General features: G+C 33.1%; 1 protein-coding gene across 1 annotated transcript; it reads right to left on the bottom strand.

Moving 5' to 3' along the window:
* Positions 1–2,513: 2,513 nt before the first annotated feature.
* Positions 2,514–11,133, bottom strand: LOC11428016 (uncharacterized). The gene is made up of 12 exons (XM_003619038.4): positions 10,843–11,133; positions 9,056–9,121; positions 8,834–8,909; positions 8,621–8,698; positions 7,400–7,497; positions 6,939–7,012; positions 5,996–6,083; positions 5,638–5,795; positions 5,402–5,444; positions 4,330–4,395; positions 3,691–3,768; positions 2,514–2,884 (listed from the first exon to the last, which is right to left on the bottom strand). Exons 1-12 carry the CDS (start codon positions 11,005–11,007, stop codon positions 2,816–2,818), a joined length of 1,059 nt encoding a protein of 352 aa, XP_003619086.1. The 5' UTR covers positions 11,008–11,133; the 3' UTR covers positions 2,514–2,815.
* Positions 11,134–24,671: the final 13,538 nt, after the last annotated feature.

Here is a 24,671-nt window from a genome sequence, read left to right as displayed (position 1 = left end):
AAAACTTTAATGGAAGTGTCAAATTGATTTTTAACTTCTGCATAAAATTCTTTGAATATATGGAAAACTTCTGAACAATTTTTCATTAAGAATACCCAAGTACATCGTGAAAAATCATCAATAAACGTTACAAAGTAAGAGTAACCTAAAGTTGACTCAACACGACTAGGACCCCAAACATCTGAATGAACTAAAGCAAAAGGTGATGCAACACTTTTATTTACTCGTTCGCTGTAGGTGTGACGAGTATGTTTACCTAACTGACACGATTGACACTCAAATGACGAAAGCTTGGAAAAACTAGGAACTAAAAGACGCATTTTATTAAGGCTAGGATGACCCAAGCGCTGATGTGTAAGCCTTTGAGAGGAAACAAAAGGACATGCCACCGGTGGTGAGAGTAAGCTTGGAAGGACAGCCGGGAGTATAGATAATAGAATCTAAGGACAAGTTTGGAAGTGGGTGGGCCTGATTAAGGCCTTGAACTTTGATTTTGGAACCATTCGCCACAATGACAAGAGGCAAAGAATCAAAGTAAGACAAATGAGATAAAAGAGATTTATTACCGATCATATGATTAGAGGCACCAGAGTGAATTACCCAAGGACCAAGGGAGGACGGTGTGGAGATAAAGGCTACAAGATTAGGATTACCAGACTGAGCAATAATTGTAGAAGATGATGGTTGATGGGCTGCTTTGAACTAAAGGAACTCATTGTAATCAGCAGCCGGAATAGTAACATCTCTAACGGTAGTAGGTTGAGCTACGGCAGCAACTCTAGGTTGTTGTTGTTGTTCTCTTGCTTTTGTATGACAATCAGCTTTAATATGGCTGTAGCGGTTGCAATAGTTACAACGAACACTACTACGACTACCGTGTCCACTGCGTCCTGCGTTCCGTCCACCACGACCATTGTAGTGGGAGGCAAGAGCAGATGAATCATTAGGAGATGGAGTGGAGACATGACCAAAAGCATGAGGTGTGGCCAACCGCAACAATTGTTCGCTAACTGTCTCATAATCAGGAACAGTAGAACCGGATAAAATTTGGTTGCGCACAGAATCAAGTTCTGGTGGCAGTCCAACAAGAACCATGACCATGAAAAACTTGCTGCGTTGTTCGGCATGATTTGTTGCATCACTAATAAAAGGCATTAAAGTTTGAAAATTAGCCTTTAAAGAATCAAGCTTACTAAGATAAGCTTGAACATCCATATTCTCCAATTTTAAAGAATTGAGGCTATTAACAACGCTGTAGAGACGGTGAACATCATTGGAGAAGACTTTCTTAACCTTTTCCCACGCTTCATAGCAAGTGGTGAAAGCTTGGTACTGTGCTTGGAGATGGGGTGTTATTGAAAACCATAGAACGTTGCATAGGGATGCATCGACCTGCTTCCATTTTGTGCAATATATAGTGGCAATATCTTTGGCTTGTTTGGTCAAGTGATCTTCAAGACCTTGACCGTGAAACCAGAGTCTGACGGCACCAGCCCATATGTTGTAGTTGGCTGTTCCGGCTAGTTTCTCGCATGGGATGAGCGGAACTTTGGTAAAAGTAAAAGAATCGGCACCTGCAGTAGTCCATCATTGTAACTATCATCGAAAACCCGTCTATGTGTCTCGTCCACTGTATTGGTCCACCACAACACATATATCGTAATTGAATCATGTTTGAGTTATGTTGCCATGCAAATCACTTTCCGATGACTGGAACTGATTTTGTCTGCTTCGAGAATACCTACACAAATCCCCATTTTGCGGCAAAAATCTTGCGGGATTATATGGCTCTTATTCTCTCCCCTGCGCTTAAAGATAACAGGAACAAAATTCTTTCTCCTACTCCTGGAGAAAGCACCACCATCACTCTTTCGCTAGATCACAAACAAATTGTTGTTGTCGCTCCTCTTCTACAAAACATGTGATTCCACAAGAGGAATGTCTCTCAGTAGGATCCATAACAAGAGGACTTCCTCTTCCCAAAACTCCTCTGAAAGAGGCGGCGAAGAGGAAGATCGTTGATATGCTCGTAGTTGATTTAAATAGGGAGTCAGGGCGGAGACTGAGACATGAGAGTCCTACCCTAGGGTCGACAATGACAAAATGGTAGGCGGTGACAGATCTATCCTCTTGTTATCATAGCTGCAATGGTCGGCCCTGAAGTCTCCTGAACCTTGGTTGACAAAGGGAGCTCATTTGTCATTATGTATGAACAACAGTTCATGAAACTTGGGTTGATGGTTGAATAACCCACCCCTAGGGGCTATTGAACTAACAGTAAGTTCGATGAAGAGAACTCCCAAAGAACAACGAGTGTCCACTTTCTAGTCATAAGTTTGTATCCCAGCTGCATTCTTGGGAGACCAACCTTGGCATCTTTGGGGTGCGGTACTATCGATCATTCACCTCAAAACGAGGTACAACAATGTCAAGATGAGGCCGTGGCCTTCTGCACGGATCTCTTAAATGATAACATAAACATGTTTAATTTATATAGCAATAATGGTCCGGTCTTGTTTGAAAACCATAAAATACACTTGATACTTAAATAATTGAAATGTCAAAATAGGAACTTGAAATGGACATTAAACCTTTCTCACTAAAACATTACAACATTGAAAAAGCACAAAATGAATGCATTCAGTAATGTCAGAATAGGAACTAGAAATGCATTATAACATTTGGCACAATAAACACATTGATTTTCTTTTTCCTATCAAACATGGACTCTACCATGGTTAAATATACTGAACCAACGAAAAATATACATAGTTGGAATCATTACCGGACAGACCAATATGTCTGTCAATATCACTTAAGCAACATCAACTACAAATATGCTGCCCGAATCACACCATCCACCTAAAACATCTTTGTTGGAGCACTGCAAAGTAGAATACAGTAATATTAAACAGAAGTACACAAGTTTGAGCCAACAAATGTTAAAAATAAGTATAGAAAAAGCTCCAAAAATAGAAAATAGAATTCTGCCAAGGTTATTTATGTGCCTGGTAAAACAACAAATGTGAGTGGCAGTGTTGTGCCTAAGTTTGACATTATTTAACACTAATGAAAGAACCACGATCCTCAAAGAATTCAAAATATCAATAGTTTAACTAAAGAATGTACGATTAAGAAAACCACTATCTAGTATTTGGGGAGCAAAGATTTACAAATCATGCCTACTACAGACTTTCCTAAATGCTGAAGATGCTGTGAAGTTACATAATTGGACTTATCTTTCCCATAGCATTAATGAAGGGTAACTTTGTAAACTAAGTTATAATTTCTCATTCTCATACGAAATTAACTGCATTTTTTAATTCGTGTGCCATGCGCTGAGGTAACATATATTTTGGGACAGACGGAGCAGAAGAAAGCAGGGAAAATAGATACAAAAGCAAGATTCAGTTCAATATTAACAAGTTATGAACAGGGTACAAACAGGCCTGAAATATGCAAATTAAACAAATATAATGATGATAATCAAAAGCATGAGAAGAATGAGACGAAGCCTTTTCATTAATAAAAAAAGGGCAACCCGGTGCACTAAAGCTCCCGCATATGCGGGGTCCGGGAAGGGGTCCCACCATTATTGGTGTATTATACGCATGAGAAGCCTTTTCATAGAATAACAAACCCAAATGTATACACATATGAAATCTACATATGAGCTTTGAAATACAGTACCTTACTAAAGCCAAGCCAGTTTGAGTCTCCTCTAAATGAAAATAACTTGTTGCGTTCTTTCCATTGTCCGCAAAAGACCTGAATTCGTTACACAAAATTGTAGAAAGATTATAAGTATATACATGAATATAAACCAGAAATATAATCTAAAAAGGATTTTTGCTAAGGAATAAAACTAGCATTTATCACTCATCTTAATCTCCTCAAATGTGTATTAGATTTTTATGATATGTAATGCATGCATACTTGTCATTTAAAAAATTGTATTTTTAAATTTTGAACATGCAGATTGTACAATTTCACAGACCCATTAAAACATTTATCAGTGGCGATTTGAAGAAAACTTTATGAAACAACTATAAGAAAAAAGCTTAATCGGTTAGATGAAAACAAAAATGGTTAACGTATTATAATACTAACATGCTACCTAGTGCAAAAGTCCCTTTGATCGTGAAACACGGATAATACATAAGCCGACATATCTTGTGTTCAAATATGTTCTTAACTCTAGACCACTTGGTCATAAAAGATAAATTCCTTTGTAGATTTCACACTCATCCTATATTTTCTTATGCCGCGCTATATTATTGAACATAAAAGTTATAAATTGGTCAGCAAAATTTTTCATAATAGAATTACCTCATAATCAACCCCTTGAATATAGATATAGTCAGGATCAACTGTTGAGAATGCTAGCCCTGTTATCTGCAGTACTCATGAAAGCACAGTCAATTACATTCATAAATAGAAGCAATAGTAAACATGCAAAAATAATGCTTTTCTATTTAAACAGAGGAAATCAACTGAAGCATACTGAGGATTATAATCCGTAAGTAAGTTTTATAGTTTCAGATTCAACACCAAGGCACATTATATATGATCGGAGATGAATAGGGAATAAGAGTAGGTTAGCACTTTCATTGATTTTAGGGAATATTCCGTTATAAAAGGGAGGGAAATGTAGTGAGTAAGTCCTTCAGATAAATTGTTGAGAGTTCGTTAGCAGTCTCTCTAGTCTAGGAGCCTAGCTCTGGTAGGAGTGTTCCCACTCTGGTTTATCTCTTTCTTTTCTACTATTCCACCATTGTAGAGCCTCTGAGGCTGAGCTCATCTTTTTCATTCAATACAACAACAACAACCAAGCCTTATCCCACTAAGTGGGGTCGGCTACATGGATCAAATTACGCCATAGTGTTCTATCATAAACCATATTTGGATCTAACTCATTGACGTCTAAATCCTTTCTAATGGTTTCTCTTATAGTTTTCCTAGGTCTTCATCTACCTCTTTTGACCTTACTCTCCTCCATCTGATCTACTCTTCTTACGACGGCATCTATGGGTACATGCCCAAACCATGTAAGCCTATTTTCTACCAACTTTTCTACTATAGGTGCTACCCCCACTCTCTCCCTAATGGTGTCATTCCTATCTTTTTCATTGAATAATACACATATTTCACTAATGATTTTATGGTTTCCATCAGTTTCCTTGATTAAATACATGTCGAATTTCAATACCTCAACTCTAGGGATCATTTACTACACTCTGTTTATATATTTGAACATCAAGTAAAATTAAAGTAACCAAATGAGAATGAAGATAAAATTAAAACTGCAATATACATTCTTTAAGAAAAATCATCAAAAGCAGTAATCAAAGTTGAGTAGGAAGATCAAGGATGAGTGCAGTTTTAAAAGGTAAAAACTGACCTCAAATTTTGAACAATGCACCCATCTAGACAATGACGACCATCTATATGAAGTGATTTATAAAGCATAGTTAGGAAAATGTAAAAGTAAATTGAAAAACAATTAAGAAAATATATACAAACTAGTCATAGGCATATAGGTTAAATATGTATACAGATTCACAAAAAATAATGACAAGTCATGATTGCAGCCATTACTTTTGAAGTGTTATTCATGAAATGATGATGGAAGCTAACCTGCGAGGATCATAAATAGTCACAGTACGATCAACCCCACCAACGGCAATATTACCAGTGGAAGAACTGCAAACAGAATATAAAGTATCACCAGGGGTACCACTAATCCGATGTACACAACCACCATTTTCTTTCACTCTCAAGTCCCACATAGTAAGCTGCAATTGAAAAACAGATGAGGAAGCACAAAGCAGAATCCATTATAACCTATGAAGTACAAGCGTTGAAACAATATGTGACACGGCACACATGTAGGACAGACATATGTTGTGTCGAACAAGATTTCTAAAAAGTAGACACAATACCAAATGGTGTCTCTATGCTTTTATAATTTATCACTATAAATCTAAAAAATTACCTGGCTTCCTTCAGTAATAGCTAACAGAGAACTTCGATCTCCATTTACAACATTTTGCACAAAGCTTACTGAAGTAGGGTCCCAGAGCCTGCAAGATGACAAATTAACTAAGAAGAATAAAGGGCAGCCCGATGCACTAAAGCTCCCACACACAGAGGGTCCGGAAAGGGGTCCCATCGTTTAGGTGTATTGTATGCAGCCTTGCCCTGTTTTTAACACAAGAGGCTGTTTTCAAGACTTGAACCTGTGACCTTTCACTCACGTGACAACAACTTTACCGTTGTGCCAAGGCTCCCCCTTTAAATTAACCAAGAAGAATGCTTGCATAAAAATGTAAACAGATAAGGAACTTATCAGACATTATTACTTCTGCTTTTGGTGCATAGGTTCACAAAATTTAAAGAGTATCAAATAATTTATGTTCCTGGAAAGTCAAAATGAATAAACAGGAATAAGAATTCAAACTTCCATTATATAAAAGTCAGTAAATGGAAGTTCAGTGCATGAGTCTCGTACTAAGTGTGACTTTTGGAGGGTAAGCGTATGCAGCCTTACCCCAAACGTCAAAAAGGTTGTTTCTAGGATTTGAACTCGTGATCACCAGGTCTTAGGGTCTATTCATTAGATTCTCTATGCATATATTTGTACAAACTACATTGTCTCATGCTAAATCAACAAACATTATACAATCAAGTATTCAGTTTAAAGTCTTCTCAATTATCATTATTGTAAATGTAAAATAAACTTATACTTAAATTTGTTTATGTAATTATTTTGTGTACAAGTATCAAGGATGATGATTCAAAGGTGCTTGTCATAAAAAATCACAACAATCACACGATAAAAATCAGAATAAGAATGAATGACAGAGAGATAAACAAAGATAGATGCAAATTTTCAATTGCCTATAATTTAACGCAAATAGATAAATAAAATCACTTACGGTCGTAATCTGCGAACATGCATGTCCTGGTCAAAAATATCAATAGTTTTGCAAAAGCCACGAGCAACAGCTGCCTGGGTAAAGGAACCACTCAACACAATTAGGCAAAACCCATACATGAAATAGTGAGAAATCAATAAGATCTAAGATGGAGACAAGTAGTTTCTCCGTTTGTCTTCTTTAAATTGAAAAGACGGTGATACTAGATTTATTGAGAAAGCATGACGAACTGAAGTTCTGGTCTGTGACACAGCTTCTACTGTTTTTTTTATTGATTTTCTTATAAGACCAAAATCTAAAAATTAAGATTCACTATGCTTGTATTGAAGTTTCAACAGTGAATTATCAACGTAAGATTTAAATGACAGAAAATATAGCTTTTCCAGAAATTTTTTACATGTTTTAACATGAAAATTACATGTGTAGAGGGAACCAACATTAATGGTACTGAAAGAGCTCACCATAGAAATTTGATATGGGCTAAAGCTGAGTCCTGCCCAACTTCCTTCCCCAATACCATTATCAGGCGGCAATGCTGAATACGTAAGCATGTCAATGCCTGCAAATTTGTGGAAATACATTGAACTGAAGTTAGTCAGTGATATCATTTCATGCTGTATTTAAAATCTCAGCAGAAAAAAGCTAGAGTTCAGATTAATGCGACAAATTAGATTTGTTCAGGTGCTACAGATATGATATGAAATACAACACTGGGTTAAGGTGTTGGAAAATTGATATACAAAAATATCGCTTTTGTGAGTCTGCACGGCTTAGACCAAAAGAACTGGGATGCTAAATATATAATGGCTTTCTCATGTTAAATTTTTGGAGATATAGATGATTCCTAATTTTGGTTCGATTTCCAACATCTTTATGTTTGACTTGTTAGGTGAAAGCACAGATGCAACTATGCAATTTTCTGTATCATTATGTTTATGGAATTCATTGTTTGGCATTTTCAAGAGTTCAGTGTGCTCTAGGTCCTTGGAATAGTTTTTTATGACGAAGCTGCATGTGCTAAATTTTGGTGCACAAGGTTAGAGTTTAATTATCATAATTTTTATCTTAAGCTTCTACGTAATAAGGCAAGTCATTTGATTTCTACTTAGGCTAAGTTTACAGTCTCTTTATGGCAAGGAACTGGATAGCTTTGCTTCATTGTTCGCTTTTCTTCTCTTTTGGTTGTATTTTTGTTTTTCTAAGGAGGACCTCCGATCCTCTCGTCTTTTTCTATGAATCTTAATATATTTCAATGAAACTCTTCTTTCCTTCAAAACAAGAACGGACAAAACAGCCAGATGAGTTGACCAATGTAGAATTTCAGATAAATGATTAGCTGCTGCCACTTTGCCTTATCCAACGACCACGTGTGAATCAGGTTACATTCTGGTAGACAATTCTGAACATGTTTTTTCTAATTGGAAGGCACAATTTCTCAAAGAACTCACTAAGAAAATGAATATCAAAACTGCAGTTTATTTTTTGACACAATTATATTTTAAAATAGGACATTTTTGTTTTTGTTGTGATAAAAGTGTAGGGAAGAATCCTTTGACAAGTATTAGGAGATTTCTCAAAGTGTTAGTTGCCAAAACATACGAGCTCAAGCAATAGTTTGCCAAAGGGATGAAGATGAAGAGAGTAAAATGAGGGTTAAATCAGGTAAAAACAAAAAATATTACCTCTACCAGACGCATCAAGCTTTGATACAATAAGATGACCGTATGAATCCACACTTCCCAACAGGTAGTAGCCAAGGCCTAGAAAGCATCACAAGCGAAAAATATTAAAATTGATCTATTCATAAACATCATTACAGCAGAAACATCAAACATTTTAATTTAAAGTGGCTAAACAAAAAATTAAAAGAAAATTCATGACGCAAAATTACATACTCTCTGCATCAGCAAGAACAATACTCTGAATTTCTGAGCGATGGGGACAGCGTTTGACTCGCGAAGGGTCAATAACCTACAAGTAACCATGATAAAAAAACCAAACTTACTAAAACTCTGATGTATCATTTAGCATAATAAGCAGAGAATCAAACATGTTTATTGTCTTTACAAGACTATATACCTCATTCTTCAAAAAAAATAAAAATAAATACTATATACCTCAGTGGACAAAGGTATTAAGAGACTATCTTTTCCTTTGGAAACTGAAGTTCCTTGAAGTGCAATCTAGAGAGTAAATATAAATTATAGTTAGTAAACGGAAATCATTATCTGTAGAACAAATCAAAATAAACCAGCAAAGTGATGTTTTTGTTTTCTAAATCAAAAGAGATAATCACACAACAAATGATAGGACAGTTGATTCTATAATTTCTATTATAGATCTAAGAATGAGTAACTGTGGAATCCCTGTTATTCCTCCCGTATTAGTCTACGCTTCAAATGTACAGTCCTAAGCATGAGGAAAGTGATTGTTCAAAAAAAAAAAAAACATGAGGAAAGTGTTGAGAATCCCACATCGACAGAGATATGCCTAGGTAGTGTTTATATAATGTGGACAGTCCTCAGTTTATATGTCGGTTTTGTAAGTTGAGTTACACTCTAAACTTAAGAGGTTCCAAACCAAGGACTTGTGTCCCATGCCCAGTCTATACTAAATATATTATTATTCCACAAGCACTTGCCCACACTCTGAATGTTCAGTCCTAAGCGGGAGGGGGGTCAGAGTATTAAAAGGGCAACCCGGTGCACTAAAGCTCCCACATACGCAGGGTCTGGGAAGGGGTCCCACCATTTTTTGTGTATTGTACGCAGAGGCTGTTTCCAGGGATGGGGTCAGAGTAATATTGGAAGGAAATGAGTTAGTGGCAAAGCTGAAATTACGGGGGCAGGGGAAGATAATGATTACAGTTTGTTCATTCATTAGGTTATCTTTTCAATGTAACTTCTCTGAACACTATCTTTCAATAAATTTTATTTAAAAATCCTATCAACAAACAATTAAACTTATTCAGTTGCAAATACATCCCAAGTCTCACACATCCCAAGTCTCTCTTTTGTTTGTAAATGCATGAGGCACTATAATCATAGTCTCTGAATGTATTATCATTCACGTAAATATGTGAGGCTCTATCGTTATAATCTCTGAATGTATCAAAAGTGCAAAAGATATCCCAATTCACTCTTTTGTTTGTAATTTTATAGATGAAATTTACTAACAAAAAACACATCCAAAGAGCAAAATAACCAACTAAAAAGACACTAAAAGATGTTTTTCCAATTTCGATATCGATTCATTCCAAAGTTCACAACTTTGTATTGCATTGTTTTAATCTTAACCCTCCATTTCTTAGGCGAAGTATTGTTTCGGCTGAAATTTGAATTCTGGTTCTCCCAAACAATTCTTCCTCAATCACTTGGTTACAACTTTGTAATAATGACAATTGATTTTACACAAAATTATAAAATAAATTATGAAAACATTGTCAGACCATCTCTTATCCGATGTGAGATTCTTTAACAAACACTCTTACGCCCAGGACTGGACATCTGGAGTGCGGACATAAATGGAGGGTGGCTAGATAACAGAAAACTAATAACAAGTGGCCCAACAGATCATGGAGGAGGCTCTGATGTCATATTAGAAATCGTGGTTAGACCTAACACAACCCCACAAAATCAGCTCGTAAGGTGATGATTGCCCCCTACTTATATAAACACATTGTCAGGTCATCTCTTAACTGATGTGAGACTTTTAACAGTCAGATTAAACAACATGCTACTAATCAAAGTGACTGGGCTCAAGTGGTTAACAAGTTTCACCTAATCAAATTGGATTACAGAGTAACACCAAAAAAACAACATGCTACTATCTATAACATAATCAATAACAAAAAAATGGGTTAAAAAATTGAAAATTAACAAAAGGAAGTTACGTAAGAATAAACCTGAAGCTTATAGATGTTGGAACCAGAGGCAATGTAGAGATAACAATAATGTCGTAATTGGGTAACATGAAGAGCAAGGCGAGTGGATTGAATGGTTCCAGGAGATGGATTCTTGATCAGAGTTGAAGGAATCACTGCTTTCTTCAGACAATTTGGCTCCAACATTGCTCGTTCTGGAGTGCCTCGAAGGTGTTTGTGATAATGTTTCTGTGTGAATAGTCGTTAAGAAAGGGTTGAAGAGAATCTATGATTTGAAAATAGTCTTAATTACAAACTTGGTCCCTTGATTTTTCCAATTTCTTAAATAGAATCCAACGTTTCAATTGATGTTGATGTGGCAAAATTTTACATGATATGGCACTTAATTAGTATACACATGGATACCATGTCACATTAAACTTAAAATAATATTACTTTTTTTTAATAAGCAAAAATAATATTACTTTAGATTTCAAATAACTATTTTCAAATTACTATATATTTACTCTAATTTAATTTAATAAAATCTATAAAATTGAAATCAACCCCCAATTTTTTCTGAATTGAACTCTATCTTCTCATATATTGTACAATTCTGTTCATTCTCTTTTCTTCTCAATTAACGTTGCTGAATATAAAAATTGTTACTTCTATACTCTTCAAAATCGTGCTTCTCTTCTTAATTTTCACCGCATCTTTTCTCTTTTTAATAACCATCGATATATACAATCTTCGCCGCTTCTCTACTCGCCCTTGTCCTTCCGTTCACGCATATATGTCTGAATCTATTGACAGCTATTTACGGCCTCTCAATTTCTGGGTTCTACAACTTTATGGAAAAATATCAGATTGAAAGAGGAGTTGAAGAAGAAAGAGGATGCATCAAAGAGTAAAATATCATAATTGAAAACGATGTGGAAGTTTTGGGTTGTTTTCTTGTATTCTCATGGGTTGTAAATTTGGGATCGTTTGTAGCAGTCGCAGATGGGGCATTTTTTTAACATGGACTTAATATAAGGATCAAATGCCATTTTTTTAGAAAGTGCAAGGACCAATGTCAAACAAAAAAAAATGAAAGGACTAATGCTAAAATATGGTCAAAGTGTAAGGACCAATGACATATCTAAATGTTAAATAGTGTTGCAAGCAACCCTAGTCCCGCCCTTTTTTATTAGCTTAAAAAAGCTTTATGATAAAAATTCCTTGGTGAGAGTTGAACTAGGTTACAGATGGTTATCCTTCTTAGTTTTTGCCATTAAACCACACAAGTTTCAATTGAATTAATTTCGCTTTCAAATTCTAAAATCGCCTCCCACTTCTTATCCCACCTTTTTCACTTCCCATAAATTGTTATTTTTTCTCCCTTCACGGAGTCCGGGTATGCTCCATTTACCATCAGCACCATACTCCTATCACGCACATCATTTTTTGTTCTCAAATAGTTATTTTGGTGTGTTAATTGTTGTTAGAACTCTGGTTGCACCCCCCCCCCCCCCCCCATTTATTATCCCACCTTTTCCACTTCTCATAAACTGTCATTTTCTTTCCCTTCACTTACGCTTATCGTTTTTGGTTCTTAAATATTTGTTCAAATATTATTTTGACGAATTGAAATTAAATAGTTATTTCGGTATATCAATTGTTGTTAGAACTTTGGTTGCATAAGTTGAATGACTTATATTGAAATACATAATTTGAAGTGATCTGCAGAATCGCCATGATTTTTAGATTCTTTTCCTACTCTTTAAATTTTGTGAATTGGTCTTTTTTCTCTTTTTCTTTTCTTGTTTCTTTCTATGCATGTAAAATTGTTCACAGATAGTAGTGATCATAGTTAAATATGTTACTAAATTTCATATGCATATGAATTAACAAAAAACATGTGTATCGGACGGGTTAGAGTCTAGTTATTTTTATTATTATTATTCAAATTTACCCTGTAACATGCTTGAAATTTGAAAAATGATCCTGTAAAATAAAATGAACATATTTTAACCCTATAATTTAATATTCTTCCTATTTTTGACCTAGTAATATACATGAAGTTCAAAAAAATGATATTAATTTATTCACGATTTTTTGCAGGAATATTTAGAAGGTTAAATTATGTCTTTACAAAAAAAATGTTTCGAGAAGGGACGAATTAATTATAAATTTTGCCATAATTCTGAATTTCTTAAATAATTCATAATTAATTCGTCTCAAGTTTAAAAACACTAAAATATCATGGTGAAGGTATTTATGATATTCGAACCATGTCTAAAAAAAATAAGCGAACAAAATTTGATATGTGAGTATATTACTCGGAACAAATAACAATTTCACAAGTTTCGGTTGAAAAATAAAAATAAATCGAGGCATATTTGAAATGCTATTAAACTTTGGAGATGTCCGATGTATTTTCTATAGATTTCTCTACATGGTCAATTTGAACAATTAACCCTAAAATATTTAATAAGTGAAATGTGTGAATTATGGAGGCCAAGTAAACAGCAAAGTTCATGGAGATGGAGGCCAATACATTGCAACATCTTTAATGCCTCCTCCATAAACCCTAAACTCAATCTCTTCAATCCGTCCTTCAAAATATCATATGCCATCATCACTTTCATAATAATAATAATAATAATGATACTCGTCCATGACACAATCGGAAGCGTAGACTAGCAAACACTGAACCTAGATTGAGAAGAGACAAGTTTTAAAGCGACAAACTTGTGAAAATAGGGTTTCGGAATCCACCAGAAATTGAGAAAAACTCTCTAAAATATTATTGAATGAATAAAATATTATATTCATGGGCCGGGGTTCGAACCCCGGACACCCCACTTCTCCACATTTAACTATGCGAATTCTAGCCACTAGACTACTTGACCAAAAAAAAAAAGTCGTCTCTTAGGCTACAACTGTTAAGCTTACATAGGGAAATAACAAATCCCTAATGGGCCGAAAATAACCAATTCAAATAAAAACAGAAAATTACTAAAATTCGACGGAAATAATAAAATTACTAAGGAAACCCTCCTACATCAGTCTCCTCCACCTAAGAAGAACTCGACCCCGAGCTCTCATTCCGATAAGAACTTCCCATGCATGTTGACTTCTTCAATGAACAAGAGACCACCCTCCTGGATCCCATGTCATAGAGTTTACAGCATGCATCATAAGATTAACAACCACCATGTTGAAAAATAATTGAAGAATTTCAACATTGATTAAAGATTTGTGCATTGGCACCAATTTCAATTCTACAAGAGACACTTCAGCCCAAAGAAACTCCTTTTTGAGCTCTTGTGAATTTTTCATATTTAAAATTTCTGCACATGAACCAGTGTATAGTAGTCTTCTATCATCACCAACATTTTTGCAAACATAAAAAGAATCTCCATTCCCACTAGTAATATCACCAACACTGAGTGCCAAGTGTGTGAAAGCTACATGTATCACTTTCTTAATCCCACCCATGTGTTGGGTTGTGTTCAATGGGATTGTAGGAAGATCTGCATTTAGTGCTTCCTCATATGCAGGTGCCAGCCAATCTTTTCTAACCTTAGTGATGATGCGAACACGAAATTCACACTCTTGTATAAGTTTTAAAATGCAGACATCTCCAACCTTTATGCTATTGCCACAGACAAAATCCGTCCATCCTCCACATAGAGAGTGACTTGTATGTATTTTAGTTTTAGTAACAGAATTAACAATCCAGTGTTCTCCCTTCAAATTATGAAGAAAAATCTTTGTATTGCATTTCGGATCGAAAATTGATGGGGTATATTCATAGTACGAGAACCACTGACAAATCACCCAATGAGCAGTTTTTGGTTCTTTTGCCGGTTGGTTGGATGGGAGACTGAATAGCTATGGTCTTAGATCAGCCGTGAACTGCTCAGAAGAATCACCAGCATTAAAAGTCTTTTGATTGATAGCTTCAAAAGGTACAGCCAATGGAGTTCCGTATTGATTTCTTCAACAGAATTGTTTGTTTCCGATCCATTGCTATCCCTTTGTTCCGCTTGAGAGTCGAAATTAATATTCCAAACCTTATCAGAATATCCAATATCTTGGTGGAATCGAGAATAACCAACGATCAAACCTAAGATATCAGTAGTGACGCAATCTAACACTTGTTTGATAGATCCATTCAGCAGAGCAGCCATTCAGCTGAGCGTAGGACTTAATCTGAAAATTATAAAGGTAAATTTATATCAACAAACTAACAAGTCACTCATGCATGCAACAACTTTATGTATTATATTCTAAATTTCAAACTTATACGATTGAAATAAATAGTGGGATTATAGTCATTGATTGAAAAATAAATCACTAAAAATGAATTCTTACAATTATTATTTAGTTTTTCTAAAATGAATCCCAAATTCAGTATATACGTATAAAATGAGATAGGAAATGAACAAATATGATCATAGCTCTAACTAACATATAAGTTTTCTAGAAGGATAAATTAAAAATGATAACTTTTAGGAACACCAGAGATTAGAGGTGCATATCTGAAAATTAGAAACTTAAATCTAAGCAACTTGCATTATAATTGTCAAACTAATTACATCATACTTCAAGAATTTGGTTAATAAATTACTTATAGAATTTGTATAATCCTTCAAAACCTCTGTACTTTAAAATCATTTGAGCTAGTTCAAGATAGATCGAACTTAGTCCAAAGTAAAGGGTCAGAAAATACCTCATTTCATGATTTTCATGAAGATTCTAATAGTAATATCAGAGAGAAAAATTTCACAAGTTGATCTTTATGTTTAAATGTTTGCCGCATCAAATAGTATTGAAGATATTCAATAGTTTACAAGATAATAAAATCAATTGGAGTAACAACCACATGTTTCTCAGGATCATAGTTCATGGGAGGGAATGCAAGTATTTGTTTAAAATTTGCCATAATAGTATTATATGATAGAGAAATTGTTGAGTCAAATATAAACACGATTATGATCTTAATTGAATGATCTTAATCTCTAATAATGTAATTGCGTAACTGGAGAACATTCATTTTGAATAACATTGAACAATTAAGAAAAATTAGGCACACATATCCTATATGCAATCAAGATAACTACAAATTCACGCATTCCTATATTCGATCTTAACATAAACTCTTAAAATTCAATTTAAAATTAGATCTAAAACACAAAATCGAAATACACACTATCGACTCTAAATCAGATCAACAAAATTATAAATTTAACAAAAAAAAATATAGATAGTACATATATATCAAGTCAAGAATTACTCCTTTTAAACTTATCTTAATTTCTAAAATACTCTCGGCAAAAGATGAAAAACACAATTAAGAATACCAAATAAATAAATTATATAAAATATTACTCATCAAAATAAAAACCATTAATTCATAAAAATAATAATATATTTATTATATTAATTAAAAAAATAAAAGAAAATTATATTTCTTCCAAGCTTACCTGCTCTCCATATTTAATCAAAGAAATTACACCCGTCACAAATTTGTAGTGGACATTGCAAAAACTAAGTGTGTAGTAACAAATCATAATTGATAATGTGTAGAAGTCCAAAACATAATCATTAATTTGAATTTGATCATGCATGGAAGGATAGCCCATGGATCTGGGTTTTTTGCCTCAACGTAGAACTAGTAGAAGAAAAAAAAACAAGATTTAATAAGAGAAAAGAACCCAAAGACAAAAAGAAAATGTGGATATATGACGAAATAATATAAAATATGTAGACTAAACACAAAAACACACATAATTTATTTGACTAAAATGATATCACAAAGGATGTATATCCCCTTACATATCATAACAACTTCAACCATACGTGCGAACTTGTATTATATATATATATATAGATGAGTGATAGAAAGATATAAAAAATCCAAATGAAAGATAACATAGACAAATAGAGATACACAAAGAGGACAAATTCAAGCGGCGACGTCTGCTTGTATTGTAATTGTAATAGTTAACCTAATAACACATTTATAAATAGCTTACACGAGGATTTGTTGATGTAATTAGGTTAAGTTTCATTGATGGGCTTCACTAGTCCAAGAAGTATATGATATATGGACTCCTTCATTATATCTTGTTCGGACAAGGCCGACCTTTTTATGTACATCTTCAATGTAACACCCCCCCGAATTTTTTAATATTGTATCTTAGTACTATTATAATATTAATAATAAATTTGTATTATTTGAAGGGTAATATTTTACTATTAGTATTTATTAGTATTTATCAATACTCATATTCAATAATATTTTAAGGGATTAATAAGAAGGTCATGGATGAGGTTAAAGAAAATAGCAATATATCCAAAGATTGTATGTCCTCTACTATCCAAATGAGCTGGAATAACTTGTGGGTGGAAAGTGATTCTCAGATAGTTGTCTCCGTGGAACAACTCGGGAAATAGCTTGTACTGGAGAAAAAATCAGCTGCGTTTTCACGGATGAGACTGTGCATGCAGAGCACATGGTTTGTGTAAAAGAGAGCTGAACTCTTTGCCCAGAGCATTTAGAGCACATAACATTAGCTTTAAGTGCAAAAAATGTCTTTTTCATCATTCTTGGAGTGTTTCGCTTCTCCAACTTGTTCTTGGGACTTTGGATAAAATTTCTCCAATTTTATAACGACTTCAAAGCCTTCTACAAATTTGTTGATCTTAATTCAATGTCTTCAAAAACTTCCATGAGATATCTTGCTTGCGGAATTACATAATTTAGCAATAAAAAGATTCAAAACACCTATAAAATTGTCTAGTTTAGGGAAGAGGTTTCAGGAAGGAAGAAAGTGATATTTCTATAATTCTCTCTTGTGTCATTGTATTGTCATTAGGTTTACAATGTCAATGTATGGTCCAAAATAGTATATTACACAATACGAGTCCATTTTAAACACTTTTCAGGCATTGTAACCGGTTGCACTCTTTAGTGTAACCAGTCACAAGAGTTAAGGTGGTGTATGTATACTTTTTCAGTCCTATTATTTGTTGTAAATTTTGAGTATATTTCAAAAGTTTCAAATATTTTGTGTCCCATATTTTTAATTGAGAAATATAGAAAAATATTTTAATAGAAAATTATTATCATATTATTAGTTATAATGTTTGACTTGATTTTGTAAACATGTTTTTAATTCTAAATTTTTGTAACCGTCTTTCTTTTAATATCTCTTGAATGTGGCTATTACTAAGGTTGCTTTCTTTCCTTGACTCAACAATTATGTTTTGCCTTAGGCCTTATGAAGCACATACAAAAAAAGTTACATTTTTCACTTGCTTTGATCAGTATTAAAACAAAAACAATTCTCCCCTCTTCTTAGCAAAAAATAATTCTTGGTTTTCATCTTCCTGATTAGAATTTTTTTTTGTCAGTTCTGATTCCTTTATTCCACATCGAGAAGGGTCTACTAAATCTTGGAGGTTTAGCATATAATTTCATGGAAGTTCCTTAAGTACAGAGTGTCTCATACTATTTTACGGTTTGTTCCTTTTGCAGACGTTGGTAGTTGATTCAGTAGCAGGTTTGATTTAATTGTCAAAGATGTTGATAGAGTTGTGGTCGATGATCTAATTCAACAACAATCTCAAAAGCAATAAATTTATTGATTTCTCTTTTGTTTATTTTTAATTGATTCTTATATTTATATATTGATTATTATTTATAGAGATAATCTTATGCCTAATCTTACAACAATATCATAGTTATCTCACATATGCACACATAAATTTCCCCAAGGGTGAGAACTATTCTATTGGAAGTCGCATGTTAATTTTTTGGAAACTTAAAAACTTTCTACTCCAAATCTTCACCAGTCACTCACTGATTCTTGCTTCGTGTTCCTGGTCTTGTCTTTATTCACAAAAATAAAACTTAATCATCGCAAGTCCATGTGATGTCAGAGCATTATATGAAATTTCAAGTATGTTTTTTTTTAGTTCATGACATTTCGTAACACCCTTGAACCCCAAATACAATATTAAAGCATAAATGCAACATTAATCATATAAACTTAAAAATGCCACTTCATCATTAATAATAAATATGCATAAATCATCGAATCATAAACAGTGACAGCGGAAATAACATCTCAAAACAACATAAAGTCATGATCTCAAAATATCAGATACATCATCAATGAGAGCTCAATGGTTCCTCAAAACATAAATCCAAAGATAAAATGAAATGTCTGACATCTTAATGAAAACCTACTAGATAAAACTAAAAAGGCATAAAAGAGAGTTGGTGCCAACCGTCCTCCAATACTCACGTCGACTAAGGGTGCTCAACCTGCAAGTCTACAACACGAGGATGTAGGCGACCAAAAAATCACTAGTGGGTAAGATATACATTCAACATAAAGAAGATACAAACTCATGCATAGTATTATGATTCACAAATACACATATTCATTTTCTAGCAATACTATAATTATATGCATTCTCCTTCAATCAATTAAAAAGATATAATAATTCGCAAATCATCAACACAAGATATAACAAGTATTCACATTGTCACAAAATCGAATATATATCATTCACACTTCATCACCATCACCAATTTTCATATGAACACACATAGTCATGTACACATCTTCTCATATATTCACATAATCAAATCACGATTCCCACATAGACTCGTATGTATGTCATGTTCTAGTTTGACTCTATATGTATGTGGTACCATGTTTTGGATGTCAGAGTTATGTTACCGAGTAATCCCCCATCTTTAAATAATTGGATAATCGAAGGTATATTACCTTATAATCCACCCGTCATCAAATAGGACCGACCATGATGCATGGATTCAAGCATAGACTCGACAATGTACGACTCCATATAGTTCATGTTACATTATCACTTCATCATATAGCATAACAACACACCAATATTCAAATCATCGTCAAATCAATACATTCATACATAAAAATTTATTTCATCATCAACATTTATTCCCATCAATAATTCAACATCATCATAATATTCACATCATCATGTTTATCACACCAACATCATTATTATCATCAATATGATATCATCGTCAATATAACATCAATGAAACAATATCACTACATTTAGTCAATTTGTATCTTAGACAATTCGCCACTTACACTTAATTAATCAATATTTCATTCACATATCAATGACCAATTCAACCATTATTCATCACCTTATTGTCATCATAAAACTAATTACAAGTCAACACGCTATAATTCATCAATTCACTAAGTCTGTCTATTTTCCATATTCACAAAGTCAATCAATTTTCACATTCACATAAGCTAAGTTCAATGTTCATGTATCTCCTCGTTAACTACTCATGCATACTTATTATTCATAACTCACATTCATTTCATTATACAATCTCAATTTAGTTCTCATAAAGCATTTCATTTACTCAATTATCATCAAACACATACTACCTCTTGAAATGTCCCACTACTTTGTTTTTATCATGAAAATCCTCTTTCAATTGATAGAAATAAGTCATCATACATCCTATCAAGTTTGAAATCATTTGGAGTGACGAAAAATGCATTTTAAATGTTTTAGACAGGGTATAATCGACTACGCAGTTAAAAAAACAGGTTTTGGGCACCATGGACTTGATGTAATCCATTATATCAGCACAATTTTGCAAAAAAAATAAAATCAGTTTATCAGCTTTCTATAACAGAATTTTTGCCAAATAATCACTTCTAAATCCCTTAAATCAACCCCAACACATTCCAATCTTCCAAAAACATTTTCCTAGGTCGTCCACTATATTATAAACACTTAACATACATCAAAACATCATTCACATATCCAAATTCATGATTTTCCACACACTTTTTCAAAAACTCAAAAACACCACATAATCACTTAAAAATGACGGGAAAATAACCTTCACATACCCTATGTCATAAGAAGAAGTACAACATAAATTTAACATCATTCATCAACAACTTCATGAATTTTGTTCAATTAACCTAAAAACCCATAAGCACCGACTTATTATAATGAAATATGGATTCTCATGAAACAACAACAAGTTTTCACATACTCAAAATAATCATAATAATTAGGGCACGAAATTAACTTAATTCAACAAAAAAATTCATGAAAACTTAAGAACACGCATAATCTACAACCACTTAATTTTTCATAAATTCTAGATTGTGAAAATAATCTTCCCTCTTACCTCTATTGGGTTGCCTGTTGGGTTACCTGTTGGGTTTGGTGGGGTTGTATCTCCCCTTCCTTTATGGTGTGGCCTTGGGGTTTTTTCTTGTTGTTCTTTGTGCTTGCAGGTGTTTGCTGCTTTCGTTGACAATCGGCGTTTGGTGCGTTTTTCTTTTGGTGCTTTTGCCCTCTCTGGGGCTTTCTCTCTTTGGTTTCGGCCTGGCCCCGCCTGTGGGGTGTATTGTGTTGTTTCCTTTGTGGAGGTTTGGTGGAGAGTCGTTTGTTGGCTCCTTTTGTGTATTTTGTTATAACTATTGCGGTTTTTTTCTTTTTTATATATATATTTTGCCATTCAAAAAAAAAAAAAATCTTCCCTCTTACCTCTTAATCCAATAAGCTAGCCACCTATGCTTTAATCTACCTCTTCTCTTTGCCTCTTCAAGCTTTCTCCTATTTCTCCCTTTAGAACCCTTTTCTCTTATATTTTACTCTATTCTTTCTCTTGCCTCTATTTGAAAAACTTACCAAATGATTTCTTAACCCTTAATTGTGAAGACTATCACTGTTATATATCCACATCAATTGATTTCTTGAACCTAAGTCGCCCCTTTGTGATCAAAGACGTCCATTATATCTAACTCATTCATAACGTGCTAAAAATACCAAAATCTCTCAATACCATATCTATAGCAGAAGGAAGGCATTGGGAAAATTTATCACTTGCACAAAACATAAACAACATCTCCCTTCACTTGAACAACACTGAGTTGGGTTTACAAATCAAACAATTGGTGGTATATAGAAAATGAATAGAGATACAACTTTCATTTTTATACTAAAAGCCCATTTCAAACGTCTTTATGGTAAAAAAAAAATGTGAATCTCTGAAGCATTAAAGTCAATTACGATTTTGGGCCACTTAATATTACCTAAATGGGATAATTACCTAAGCCTAAATCATGTTTCAACTGTCAAGAATAGAATGGATTAGGTTTTGGTAATTTAGGAGTATAAATAAGGTTTTTTTTGATAGAGAGCAAACCATCTTTTCATTCAGCCGTTTTTATATTTTGTTGTTGGGAAATCAAACCCCACATAAACTAGATTATGTAGATCAATTTAGTAGTTAAGCATCCCGTTTTTATATTTTGAGGTACGAATTTAGAAATGTTAATTTCATTTCTATGATTTAATATTATTTCCATTTGATTTTCAATACGTTGATTACAATATATTTTCTTTCACTTATGTTGAATGCTTCTTTCAATTACATAGATTTGTAAAGTTCAATTTTGCCTAGGTTTATCAAATTCATTTACTTAGACACTTGATTTATATCAATATTCAATATTTAGATTTGTAATGTTTTGTTGTAGGTTTAATTTGATTTAATATTTAGATTAGTTGTGGTTTTATGACGCTTTTTCCAAAATTATTGTAAATCAAATTCTAGATTTTCTTGAAGTGTGATCCTGAAATTAGATTTTTAATTTGAAAAAAGCATTCAACATAAATTAAAGGGAAGATATTGTGATCAACATATTGAAAATCAAAACCAAAAGATAATAAATCATTGAAATGATATTGACATTAGACATACAAATATGAAAATATAAAATGGGATCCTTAACTACTGAATTGATCTACAAAATTTAGCTTCCGTTGAGTTTGATTTTTCAACAACAAAATATGAAAACGGATGAATGTATAGATGGTTTGGTCTCAAACAAAAAAAAAACATTATTTATACTCATAAAATACCAAAACCTAATCCCATTCTGGTTTGGACAGTTTGAGCATGATTTGGGCTTAGTTAATTAGTCCAATTAGACAATATTAAGTGGCCCAAAATCATAATTGACTTCAATGTTTCCAACAGTAATATCAAAGAAATTTTTTTCGATAAAGTTTTAACAAGTTGATCTTTACGTTTAAATGTGTGCCGCATCAAATAATATTTAAGACATTTAATAATGTATAAGATAATAAAACAAGTGAAGTAAAAAGCACATATTTCCCAGGATCATAATTCATGGGAGAGAATGCAAGTATTTATTGAAAATTTGCCATAATAATATTATGTGATTTAAAAATTGTTGAGTCAAATATAAACACGAGTATGATCTTAATTGAATGATCTTAATCTCTAATAATGTAATTGCGTAACAGAAGAACATTCATTTTCAATAAGATTGAAGAAACCATGAAGGTTTATAATTGTCAAACCTTAAGAAAAATTAGCACACATATCCTATATGCAATCAAGATAACTACAAATTCACACATTCGATCTTAACATAAACTCTCGAAATACACATTATCGACTCTAAATCAGTTCAAGAATTACTTCTTTTAAACTTATCCTAATTTCTAAAATACTCTCAACAAAAGATGAAAAACATAATGAAGAATACCTAATAAATAAATTATATAAATTATTTACTCATCAAAATAAAAAAAAATTAATTCACAAAAAAAATATAATATATTTATTATATTAATTTAATATTAGTTAAAAATTAAAACAAAATTATATTTCTTCCAAGCTTACCTGGTCTCCATATTAAATCAAAGAATCACACCCATCACAAATTTGTCGTGAACATTGCAAAAACTAAGTGTTTAGCAGCAAATCATAATTGATAATGTGTAGAAATCCAAAACAAAATCATTGATTTGAATTTGATCAAGCATGGAAGGATAGCTCATGCATCTGGGTTTGTTGCCTCAACATATATCTAGTAGAAGAAAAAAAAACAAGATTAAATAAGAAAAAAGAACCTAACGACAAAAGAAAATATTGATATGTGATGAAATAATATAAAATATATAGACTGAACACAAAAACACACATAATTGATTTGACTAAAATGATATCACAAAGGATGTAACCCCCTTACATATCATAGCCACTTCAACCATACAGGCAGATACGTGTGAACTTGTATTATATACAGACGGGTGATAGAAAGATATTTGAAAGCCAAATGAATGATAACATGAAAAAATAGAGAGACACAAAGAGGAAGAATTCAAGCGGCGACGTCTGCTCGTCTTCTAATAGTTAACCTAATAACACATTTATAAAGAGCTCACATGAGAATTTGTTGATGTAATTAGGTTATGTTTCATTTATGGGCTTCACTAGTCCAAGAAGTATATATGATATATGAACTCCTTCACTGAACCTTGTTTAGACAAGGCCCACCTTTTTAAGTACATCTCCAATGTAACACCCCCCAAATTTCTTATTATTGTATCTTAGAACTATTATAATATCAATAATAAATTGCTATTATTTGAAGGGTAATATTTTACTATTAGTATTTATGAATATCTCATATTCATTAATATTTTAACGGATTATTGATAAGATCATGGCTGAGGTTAGACATAGTAGCACTCTATCCATAGGTTGTATGTCCTCAAAAATGGAGGATTTTGTGGTTCTTCATTTTTTCGAGGTAACCAAGAGGCACAAGAATTCAAATTCCATAACTGAGTTGTATAGGAAGCCCTCTCCTATGGGGTGGATAAAGGTCAATACCGATTGATCTTCAATTTGTTCTCCTAATGTTGCATATATATGGGTAATCCTTAGGGATCATAGTGCTTTAGCCGTAAGTACTATGCTATCATTTCATCTTTGAAAAACACTAGAGAAATAGGCT

Source organism: Medicago truncatula, chromosome 6 (genome assembly GCF_003473485.1).
Source record: "Medicago truncatula cultivar Jemalong A17 chromosome 6, MtrunA17r5.0-ANR, whole genome shotgun sequence".
NCBI classification, from domain to species: domain Eukaryota; kingdom Viridiplantae; phylum Streptophyta; class Magnoliopsida; order Fabales; family Fabaceae; genus Medicago; species Medicago truncatula.
This window is presented reverse-complemented; position numbering and strand designations above follow the sequence as displayed.

Bases quoted from the DNA above. Each gene is read 5' to 3' on its own strand.
- LOC11428016 (XM_003619038.4), bottom strand. From the start codon at position 11,007: ATGTTGGAGCCAAATTGTCTGAAGAAAGCAGTGATTCCTTCAACTCTG. The intron at 8,699-8,833 runs GTATGTAATTTT...GATGCTTTCTAG, and splicing joins TGTTCTTGCTGATGCAGAGA to GCCTTGGCTACTACCTGTTG. The intron at 3,769-4,329 runs GTAATTCTATTA...TAACGAATTCAG, and splicing joins TTCAAGGGGTTGATTATGAG to GTCTTTTGCGGACAATGGAA.